Source organism: Meles meles, chromosome 8 (assembly GCF_922984935.1).
Source record: "Meles meles chromosome 8, mMelMel3.1 paternal haplotype, whole genome shotgun sequence".
Taxonomy (NCBI): Eukaryota; Metazoa; Chordata; class Mammalia; order Carnivora; family Mustelidae; genus Meles; species Meles meles.
The window spans coordinates 6,823,122-6,834,528 of NC_060073.1; the positions used below are offsets into that span (position 1 = coordinate 6,823,122).

The window sequence follows — 11,407 nt, forward strand, 5'->3', positions numbered from 1 at the left end:
TGCGGCCTTTTGCAATCTCAATGAAGGACTCTTTTGCATAGTGTTTCCTATTTCTGGGCCTCTGGGTTCCGCCTGACCTAAGGGAGGAATGCTTCCACGAGGGGGCCCAATAATGATTTCCCTAAATTAGGACCTAAGACTGCCAATGGGTTATTTTTTGTTCTGCTTACCACTGGGCAAGAAAGGAAAAAGAGAGCACGGCTATTGGCCTGTGTGATTGATTCTTTTTTTTTTTTTTCCTTTCTTAAGATTGAATTTATTTATTTGGGAGAGAGGGAGGATAACTGGACTGATTATTAGGAAGCTAAAACCCAAAGATATAAGCCCAGAATTTGAAGCAATTTTTGTCCTGGGGACATTTACTGATCTGGGAGATATAACTGTGAAACTGAGCTGTTGTTTGGTGGTTTTGATGGGGAGGGTTAAAAATCAAAACCCAAAGCCAGCCCAAGGTAGGAGAATAGATACCCCACCATGGACACATACACACTTTAATATGGGATCCTAACTTGTGTGAACTTTTAGCCCAGAATCATGTCTGGGTGGTTCAGGGAAGCTTAAGCCTTGAGTTTGGATTAAAGTAGACCCATTTCTATATAGCCCTTGATCACCAGGCAGAAGCAAGCATATTTGATATTGAGTAATAGGTTTTATGAAGGAATGTACTGTCATCCTAGTCCCCAAATTATTTCTATAAACATGTTTTTCAGATATGACATCCAACCCATGGTCAAAGACAATCAGGCACACAGAGTAAAAAGAAACTTGTACAAGAGACCTATACAAAAACTATAAAACATAAATTGACCCACACAAAGATTTAACACCCGGAATTTCTGATACTGACCATAAAATAACACTGCTTATTGTGTTTAAAGGAGTAAAAAACCAGTATCTAAACATCAGTCGGGGGAGTGCCTGGGTGGCTCAGTGTTAAGCTTCTGCCTTTGGCTCAGGTCATGAAGCCAGGGTCCTGGGATCGAGCCCCACAGCCGGCTCCCTGCTCGGTGGGGAGCCTGCTTCCCCCTCTCCTTCTGCTTGTCACTCCCCCTGCTTGTTCTCTCTCTCTGCCTCTGTCGAATAAATAAATAAAATCTTGAACACACACACACACACACACACACTTCTGCAGTGGGCAAGTGGGATTAAGAAGTGCCACAACAGAATTTTAAAAGAACGATATAGAACTTCTCAAACTGAACATTAAGGTAACCAAAATTAAGAACACAATGGGGGCACCTGGGTGGCTCAGTGGGTTAAGCCTCTGCCTTCAGCTCAGGTCATGATCCCAGGGTCCTGGGATCGAGCCCCACATCGGGTCCCATGCTTGGCTGGGAGCCTGCTTCCCCCTCTCTCTCTGCCTGCCTCTCTGCCTACTCTTCATTTCTGTCTGTCAAATCAATAAAAAAAATTTAAAAAAAAAGAAAAAGAAAGAGCACAATGAATCTTGTAAGCAGATTACTCATAACTGAAGAGAGAACATAGAAAACTAGAAGCTAGGTAGGCAGAAATTGTCCTTAATACTGCATAAAAGACGAAAGAACAGAAAATACAGAAGTAGAGAAGAAACATTGATATATAGAGAGATCTAACATACATTAAAAAAAAATGTTTTTATGAAGTTGGCTCCATGCCCAGTGTGCAGCCCAACACAGGCCTTGAACTCGTGACCCTTGAGATCAAGACCCTGAGCTGAGACCAAAAGTCAGATGCTTAAACTGCATGAGCCACCCAGGCTCCCCCTCATATATATGTAATTGGCATGGAAGACAAGAAAAAAAGCAAACCTTCCTTAGAGCTTCACCCAGCTGAAAGGCCACACCTCGCCCTGGACCTGAGCCGAGGTCAGAGCGCCCATGCCTGTCTTGGGTCCCCTGGAGCTGCTCCCTAGCCACCCTGCGTCAGGCACCCCCACCCAAGGGCCCTGGGAGGGCACTTGGGGCTGCTGTGTCAGGCTGGAAAAGGGGAACTAGACAGGCCACCTGAAACGTCAGATGAACTCATCTAGGAATCCTTGCTTGCCCCAAGGCAGCCATGGGAAGAGAAAGGTCTATCCTCGTCAGCTTGTATAATGCTGTTCCAGCACCATGCCCTCCAGACACCACCCACAAAAACGAATTCCCCAAAACAGGAAGAGAAGTTGTTGGGCAGCCAAAGAAATGACCGATGTCCCACCATTTGCGATACCCGGCAGCCACGTAATCACATTTCTGTAATCGTAAAATAATATAAGCCTCCCTAGTATAAAGCATCTACTCCTCTTTCTGCCAAAAATATATTCACTCTTCTTCCGAAGGGAGACAACTCGAAATCTGTCAACGATTACACCCACTTGCAAGGCCAGGACGGGGGCTCTGGTCCCCAGAGCAGTCACGGTCAGAGAGACAGGAAGTAGATGGTGGTTGCCAGGGGCTGGGGGAAGGGAGAACGGGGAGTTCGTGTTTCATGGGTATGGAGTTTCACTTTGGGAAGATCAAGAAAGTTCTGGAATCGTTGGTGGTGATGGTTGCAGAAGAACATGAATGATTTAACGTCGCTAAACCGTACACTTAACCATGGTTAAAATGGTCAATTTCATACTGTGTATATTTTAACACACACACACAGCCCTGTGGCCAAGCAAAATGCCTCTGGGTCACATTCAGCCCCCACTATGAAATCTGACACAGGGAATGGAGGTAGGAAAGGCTGGGGTGCGAATCTGGGATCCACAGGGTCAGAAGGATGGAGAACCAGTGGAGAATGGAAGCAGGGGACAGCCAAGGCTTGAACTTGCCTCCAGCCACCCACGTGGTCTGTTCCGGATCAGACACAAGCCCCACCTTAGCACTCTCCCCTCTTCTGTCCCCACTGTCCCTGCCACGTCCAAGCCTCCTCATCCTGCAGCGGCTTCTTCCTTTCTGACCTTCGGTCCATCTTCCATTGGCTCGGGCAGCAACTTGCTAAAACCCGGATCTGACCACGTGTCTCTCCTGCTTAAAATCCTTTTGCAGCTCCCCATTGCCTCTGCTCAGCCTTGCAAGCAAAGCCGTTCCCAGTGGACTCCAAGCTGTTTTCCCCAGTCCTGCCTTTCCCGAGCCCGAGTTCCTTTATGTCCATAGCCACTTTGGAGTACCTTCCATGTGGCAGCTCAAGAACCTTGTCCCTAATTTTTCCCACAACCCTGCGAGGTCGGGACTGTTGACCCATTCTAGAGATGGAGAAACCGAGTCTCACACAGACTAGGTCAGACCCAGAGATCCATGCTCTTTTCACCACTTGGCGGCTCCTCTGTCCTTCACTTTGGTGCCTCGGTGCCTTTGCTTATGCACGAGTGTATCTTAGCCTTCAGGTTTGGGCCAGAATCCTGTCTGACCATCCTAATGGGCCCTCTGCCCCAGGCATTCCCGATCTTGTTTTCTTCACAGTTGTTCAACATGGTGGGAAATCCTCTTACCTGCTTACAAAGTCAATATTCTTTTCCCACTAGAATGTAAGCTACAGGAGAGCAGGGATCACGTCTGTCTGATATCCCCGGCACCAGGAACGCACTTGAGTGCCCCCTAGCTGCTCACTAAATAGCGCTGATGGACACGGTCCCATCCCTCCTGGCCCCAGCCCTGGCTCTCCCTCCTGCATGCGCCCTCAGTCCTCTGATGCGGGTCCACATGCTGGTCCCTTGCACCAGAGCTTATTTTTTCATTCCTGGGTCTCCCCCATAGACCCCAGCAGCCTGGGCATGGCACCTGGCTTACCCCAGTGCTCAGCTGCCTCTTATAAACACCAGAAGCAACACTGCATATCCCCAGTTGGCATTTGGTTGGTTCCTGCTCCCAGGCAGAAGCTTTTAAAGGGGACCAAGCCTTCTGGGAGCGGGGTCCTCCTCCTGCCTCCCCAGATCAGCCCAGGTCACAGAGACCAGTCTGCCTTCCGGAGGAAAGCTAGGTCAAGGGTGCAGAGAGCACAGCTACCAGCAGCAGCAAGTTTTATTGCGACCAGAATCTCCTGGTCATGGGAGGGGGATGGGGCCAAGGGACATTCGGTCATCAATGCCATGTTCCCAGTCCAGGACACGGAGCCGAAGGTCTGGCTGGCTATGCTGTGCCTCCCCTTACCCTGCCCCGCCCCCCAATCAGGGCATTCCCCGGGGCTGAGACAGAAGGCAGGTGGAAAGGGGAGTCCGTCTTGGCAGAGCCTTCATCCAAGGGAGGTGAGGGAAGGAGGAGCAGTTGGTGGGGTCCAGCTGGCCCAAGATTCTCAGGGCCCTTTGGACTGACCTCTGCAGGTGTTCTTAGTGTGTTTTAGGGGAAAGCAATGAGGCACACTCTGCCCCTAGGGAGAGCCTGGGAGGGAGGGAAACAAAGGCTCAGAGAAAGAAATCACTGGCCAGCGACCACAGAGTGGGACCTTGGGAATCCTGACTTCTAGGCCCGGGCTGCATTGCCCCCTGCCTCCCAGCATTCACTCCATCCTGAGCACCCGGCCTGGCCAGCCTTGGTCCTACGTGGGGATCTGCATGTGGCCCAGGTCCTGGTCCATGATCTGGAGGACGTCGTCCAGGATGGAAGGCCCCAGGTCCACGTGCAGGGAGAGCAGGGAGCTGGCATGGGACAGGAAGGACTCCTCGGCCCCTGACTCAGGCGTCAGCCCATTGTGGGCAGAGTCAGCCTCTGGAATTCTCCAGATGTCCACATTGCCTGCATCCTGCGGGGAAGGCTGGGGGGAAGGCTGCGGGGTCTCCAGGTGCAGGCGAGGGGGTTTGGGTGGGGCCTGGCTTGTGGGCAAGGTGAGGGCCTGGGGCCCACCGATGACAGGGAGGGAGATGGCGTTCTTGAGCAGAGGGGATGGCCCTTCAGGGAGCTCCCGCCCGCACAGCGTGGGGGTGCGGGTGAACTGGAAGGGGAGGTCGAAGGCGCCATCCTCCTCAGGTCCCTTGACTGCGGTCCCTGGCAGGAGGTGGAACTTGCCCTGCAGGAAGGAGATGTCGCCGAACATGTCGCTGCCCCCGCCGCTGCCAATATGGATGGTGTGGCGGAAGTCCCCCAGCGGCGGGCTGATCATGTCCGACGACAGCAGGTCCCGCAGCTTCTCCTTCTTGCCCTTGCGGCTGCCACGCTTCAGGTAGATGGGCACCTTGGTGGACATCGTGGCCTCAGAACCCAGACCTGGCTGCTGGCGCTGGGGACAGTGGGGACCGCGGCCTCCTCTCACGGCCTCGTCCACAGACACCAAAACCTTGGTGAAGGGCGAAGACTGATGTGTGGGATGCGACCGAAGATGTCCCAAGGGATGAGAAAAAGAAAGAAGTCAGAAGGCTGAGACAACAAAATTCGCTTTCTCCTCAAAAGAGTTGAAAATGCTCTGGAAAGCTAGCGGCGGCGAAGTGGAACTCTTGGAGACAGCGGCGCTCTCCCGTCTTGTTCTCACGAGGGTCTCTCGGGGTGCTGAAGAGCTGAAACACCAAAGGTGCAAGTCAGGGACAGAAGGACACAAGGCAGAAGCGGTGGTGTCATTTCTGGGGCCGCTGCGTCGCCCCAGGAGCCCAGGTGGGGCCACTCCTCTGCGGGAAGCCATGTTGGAGGAAGCACGTGTTCGCTTGCAGACTCACTGTCCCTGGGAGGCTGGATCACCAGCACTGAGCCCCTCTCCTGACCAGGAGGGAAGTTGAGGCCTGGGAACCTGGGTGACAGGCCCAGAGTCATATCTAAAGTCCTGGCTTTGGTCTCTCGCCCTGGGTTTCTGGCTCTGCTCATCGCAGTTGCCTGAGTTCTCAACCCCCACTGCACATCAGCTGTGCCCCAAGACATAGCAAGGGTCAAGTTTGTGTGGGGAGGTCTCACAGACTTGTCTTGGTCCCCTACTGGACTAAGGAGAGAGATTTTGTGAACTCTGTCTCCGCCACCCGTCTGTGCCAGGCCTGGACACGTGGCAGGTGTTCGGCCAACAGGGCCAAATGACAGACGCCTTCGTTGGGCCCAATCTCATCCCACCCGGAAGTGAGGCCATGCCGGAGTTCCCCTTCTTTCCTCCGAGTTGTTAGTTCCCAGCTCCGGGACGGAGTCTGCCATAGTTACCGTCCCTCCACCCTGCCCAGCGCCTGAGGGGAAGATGCAGTGGAGGGTACACATATTTTGGGGGGCTCTGCGCTGTGCCTGGCATTTTGCTGAGTTCCTGGCAAATGCGTCTCATTTAATCATAGCCATCACCCTCCTCTCATCCCCGTTTAAACACCCGACCCAGAACACATGTTGCGGGGATCTGCACAAGGCATTGATGAGGGAGAGAGGCAGAATGCAAAAGGGTAGTGTGGAAGATTCCATTTCTGGGGCACCTGGGGGGCTCAGTCGGTTAAACGCCCGACGCTTGGTTTGGCTCAGGTCAGGATCTCAGGGTCATGAGATCGAGCCCTGTGTCGAGCTCCGCCCTCAGCAGTGAGTCTGCTTGAGACTCTCTCTCTCTCTCCCTCTGCCTCACTCAAGCGTGTGCTCTCTCTCGCTCTCTCTCTTGCAAATAAATAAAATCTTTTTTTTTAAAGATTTTATTTATTTATTTGACAGACAGAGATCACAAGTAGGCAGAGAGGCAGGCAGAGAGAGAGAGAGGAGGAAGCAGGCTGTCCGCAGAGCAGAGAGCCCGATGCGGGGCTCGATCCCAGAACCCTGGGATCATGACCTGAGCCGAAGGCAGAGGCTTTAACCCACTGAGCCACGCAGGCGCCCCAAATAAATAAAATCTTAAAAAAAAAAAGATTCTATTTCTGACAGCAGTGACCAACTCCCCTCTGCTCTGCCCCTTCCCCGTGTATGCACGCAGGTATGTGTACCTACAGATACGATCCAAGTAGGATTATATCTTACATAAACAGAGAGAACCTGGGTGCCTGGGTGGCTCAGTGGGTTAAGCCTCTGCCTTCAGCTTAGGTCATGATCTCAGGGTCCTGGGATCAAGTCCCACATCGGGCTCTCTGCTCTGCAGGGAGCCTGCTTCGTCCTCTCTCTCTGCCTGCCTCTCTGCCTACGTGTGATCTTTGTCTGTCAAATAAATGAATAAAATCTTAAAAAAAAAAAGAGAGAGAACCTGGAAGGCAAGCACTGGGTTGTTATACGGGCTGTGTAGACCGCGGGGGGAGGGGGCGGAAGGCAGGGAAGGAGTTTGGAGTCAGTGGTATGGGAGGAGAGGAGTGTCCTAGATAAAAATCACCTGTAATATCTGGTACTGTTACTAGAAAGTGATGTACGTAACTGAAAAAACAATGGTTGGCAAAATGCGGATGACGGTTCTCTCCAGGTGGCAGATTTCAGATGATTTTGCCTTTCTTCCTCATACTTTTATAAGCTCCAGATCTGAATAATAAGCATGTGTTACTTAGGTGCACATATAATTTGTGTAGTCAGAAAAAAAAAAGCTATTTTTAATGTGGAAAAAATAAGTGCCCTGTGGTGGGGTGTCATGTCGGCTTGACAGAAGAAGGAAGCATGGCAGGCCCTCCTTGGCGTTCCCACGGTTGGGGATTGGCCTTGAACGTGGATATGAGAGCCCAGATGTAGAACTGGAACACAAAAGGCAAAGAAATGTGTCCAAGGTCGTCCAGAGGATAACCAGATGAGCCCCCCTCCCCCACAGCCCCCTCCGAAGGCTGCCAAGGGGCTGAGAAGGTAGGAAATGGGCCAGGGAGGGGCAGAGCAGCAGCTCTGAGGCCTGGCCTGGTCCTAGACCCCATTCTCCATCCCGGGCAGGGTGAAGAAAGAATGAGGGGCTGGCAGGAGGGAGCAGGAAGAAGGAAGGAGGATGCGGGAGAGGCAGAGTCCCAACTCCCAGCCCAGGCCCTTACTCAGGAAACCCCACCCCAGGACCGGACACTCCAGGTCAGTCACACTGAGCCACAGGGAACCGGACATCTTGCCCCTCCCTGAGCACCTGCAGTTTAACAGGAAACAAAGGAGTGACTCTCCAGTGGCAGAATTCCAGCTAAGCTTGGAAGGAGCTGGGCGGAGGGTGGAGGGCGGGGGAGGCGGTGGGTGCCTCGAGGTCCTGGGATCCCACCCCTCACTCGTGGAGCGGACATTTACCTGTGATCACCGTGCCAGACCTGGGGGGCATGCCAACACCCACCCGACCTGTGTCCTTGGTAGGCGAGCCGTCCTGGGGTAGCTTTTCCCTCCTTTGCACTCAGGAAGAGTGGGGCAGACTGGGGGGATTTGTCACACACCCCCCACATCCCATCACACAGTGCGCCAAGAGGAGAGCCTAAGTGTTTCCACAACAAACTGGGCGTCCCTGACAGCTGTCTCGCTCTGAGCCAGATGTACCCGCCCAGTTCCAGATGTGGGGAGAACTGGGGCTGGGGGGGGGAAGGGTTGGGCCAGCGTCAGCCACCCAGGGGAGAGCTGGGAATTGCAATCATCAAGCCCTAAGGATTCGGATTTGGCAAACGTGAGACCCCAGTCTCCAGCTGCCCTCGCACAGTTCCCATTTGACAGTTCCCAGGCACATCTCGGTGGGTGTCACCACCGCCTTCTACAGAGGCAAAAGCCGAACCTCAGAGACCTTAACGTTGCTGAGGTCGCCCAGCTGGGAAGAGGAAAAGCGGGCCCCAGGACCCAGCCAGGTCCCTATAGCTCTGATGCAGTGGGCCACCCAACCTCGGAAAGCTGCAGAGCAGAATTAAAACAGGCTCCCAGCTAGGCTGGGGCCACTCGGTCCCCAGATTGCCTCCATTTAAGTCCATTTGGCTGCCCCTCTCCCCTAATTCGCAAGGATCCAGAGATATGAGAATGAGCTCTCCATCAGGACAAGGCTATGGGGGGCTGGGAAGGGGTGGCTTTCCCCAGAAGGGGGAGGAGCAGATGGGAGCTTGCCCTGGATAGGAGCCCTGGGCCTCCTTCAGAGAGAATGACTTGCAGGAGGCACAGCCCCTTACCTTGTCTAGGAGTACTAGTCCACTCCCCAACAACCGCGTTCAAGCAGCCACCCTCTGACCTCGAAATCAGGAGCCAGAAATTGAATCCACCTCCACCTGGGACTCTCTGTGACCTTGGGCAAGACACGTCTCCTTTCTGGCCCTCACCCTCCCCATCAATAAAATGGGCTGACGAAGCCATCACCAGAGGGGTACCGGAAGACCATACTGCCACAGTTGCAGATGAGAGATGTAGGACAGATTGGGGGTCCCTGTCATTCATTCGACAAATAGCTGTAGGGCTTTCCTCAAGCAATTTGGTTATCCGGGGACAGTGCTCCGAACAAGATCAAAACCGAATACTTCCACCCTCCAAGCGACCGCCTTCTCCCGCCTGCCCTGGAGGCAGCTTGCAAGCCCAGCTCGCGCGGGAGTCTCCCGGGGTCCTTGCGGTCCCTATGCGGGGCGGCGCTCGGCTTCGCGGCCGCTAGGTGGCGCGCACGCGCTCGCTCTGTCGCCCCGCATCTCAGAGGAGTCCCTGCGCGAGCCAGGGTCTCGAGCGCGCTTGGGGCTCCAGGCAGGGGCCCCCCAAGGAGTGGCACGTTCGCTTATCAGATGCGGATCGTCGGCGGGATCTTCTTCTCTTGGGGTGTTCTGGTCTCACAACCAGACAGTAGGTGGGGAAAGCGACGATCGGGGATCTTGCCAGGGTCTCCAAGCTCTGGGAGGAGCCTCCCGCGTGCTTTCCGGCCTGGGCGATGTCCGAGTGTCCTCTCGGCGCAGGGCCAGAGCTCGGGCGAGCAGGCCCCCACCCCTGGCTCCCGCGGGTCGGGTTCCTCAGCCCCAGCTCGGGTTCCGGCGCCGACCCCTCCCCGCCTTCTGCCCGAGCACCCAGCCGGGATCCGTTTCAGGACACTCGCGGCCGCGGCTAAAGATAGGAGGACACCTCACCATCGACTAAAAATACGACCCCCAGCCCCGGCGGGGACGCTGGGCGGCGGGAGGGCGCTCCCACGTCCCGGGTGTGGGGAGAAGGCGAGGGCTCAGGGTGAAGGGCGGGACCATGAGTTAGGGTTCGGGATGCGCTGCCCCTTGCAGGCGGAGGGGGCGCTGGGACCGACACGCGGGCGGGAAACACCGTGGAGCCCGAGGCTCCCGGGAAAGGACATGCGTAGGGGGTGACACAGGGGCCGGGGCGCGAGCCGGGACAGGGCGCCACGAGGATGGGCCTCTCAGGGGGGCCCCTGGGAGTCGCGAACGGGCTGCAGAGTCCCGGCCTGAACTCACCTTGACGCGCGCAGGCGGCGCACCCGCGGGCTGCGAAAGCTCGGGAACTGGACGGCGCGGCTCTGGGAGGCGATCCCGGCTGTGAACTCACAGAGAGGTCCGTGGCCCCTGAAGCCCCGCCCCTGGCCCGCGGAGCCAATGCCCGGGCCGCCCCCAACCAGGCCCCGCCCACATCCCCGCCCCACTCGGGGCCCCGCCTGTGCTCCCCCTTCCGTGGCGCGGAGCCCGGGTCCCGCAGCCGCGCTGGCGCGGGGTCCAGGGCAGGCTCGGGTGGCTGCGGGCCGGGCGGTGTCGGGTGCCCGGGCTGGACTCTGCGGACTCCGGCTGCGCCTGTCGGAACCAGGACTCTCGGTGTTCGAAGGGCCGAGGGGGCGGCCGCCGGAAGCCCGAATTATAGTTCTTCAGAATTCACCCAGCGTCCTTGGACCCGTTCCTCCGTGGAGGGCTGGGTCTGGGGAGGCGCCCATCAAGCGTATTTGGTGGCCACTAAGGGAATGACTGAGGCCTTGGAGGCAGCCGAGTTAAAATATTAACAAACTTGCGAGAGCTTTAAGTTTACCGCCCCCTAGAAAAGAGAGCGCAGAGGTGTGTGGGCAGAGTGGCCTGGGCACGCCTGTTTGCCCTCAGTCTAGGTGGCTTCCGGGGCGGGGCTGGAACCCTTACGTAGACTCATTCTAACTTCGTTTCATTCATTCATTATTCATTCATTCATTCATTCATTCATTCATTCATTCATTCGGTACTAGAAACATTTATTGAAGGGCAGGCCCTGCACAGGGCTGTGGACATAGGCGGAAGGAACCTGCGCTTCCTCCAGCGATTCAACAGAGTTGAGCATCTAACGGGGGCCAGCTGCTGTTCTTGTCGCTGGGAATTCAGGGCCCCAGGAAAGATGGAAAACTGAAGCTCAGGGACCTGATGGTGACCTGCTCGGCCTCCAAGTGCCACACCTGCGGTCTTTGGGGCTTCTTCTTGCCTCAGGGTTGTCATCCAGCCACTGTCCCTCCTGCCCTGCCCTCCCTCCCACACACAGCCCTGGGAGGGGACAGCAGCTCTGTGTCAAGCCTTGAGCCCTGTCTCTGAGCCGTGGCCCCGGGTGGCGTGCTGACTCTGCTGCCCACTTGCTCTGTGGCCACAGGCATGGGACGGTCCCTTTCTGAGCCTCCTTGCCTGTACAAGGAGAGTTACATGTGTCCCCAACAAGATAAGAAACTTGTGTGTGCTTTCTGGATGGGAACACAG

At 55.6% G+C, this 11,407-nt stretch overlaps 1 protein-coding gene across 1 annotated transcript; it reads right to left on the minus strand.

Annotated features, from left to right (window-relative positions):
• Nucleotides 1-1,783: 1,783 nt before the first annotated feature.
• On the minus strand, nucleotides 1,784-10,328 carry CDC42EP2 (CDC42 effector protein 2). The gene is made up of 2 exons (XM_046014272.1): nucleotides 10,166-10,328; nucleotides 1,784-5,431 (listed from the first exon to the last, which is right to left on the minus strand). Exon 2 carries the CDS (start codon nucleotides 5,122-5,124, stop codon nucleotides 4,480-4,482), a length of 645 nt encoding a protein of 214 aa, XP_045870228.1. The 5' UTR covers nucleotides 5,125-5,431; nucleotides 10,166-10,328; the 3' UTR covers nucleotides 1,784-4,479.
• Between the last annotated feature and the right edge of the window lie 1,079 nt (nucleotides 10,329-11,407).

Bases quoted from the DNA above. Each gene is read 5' to 3' on its own strand.
- CDC42EP2 (XM_046014272.1), bottom strand. From the start codon at position 5,124: ATGTCCACCAAGGTGCCCATCTACCTGAAGCGTGGCAGCCGCAAGGGC.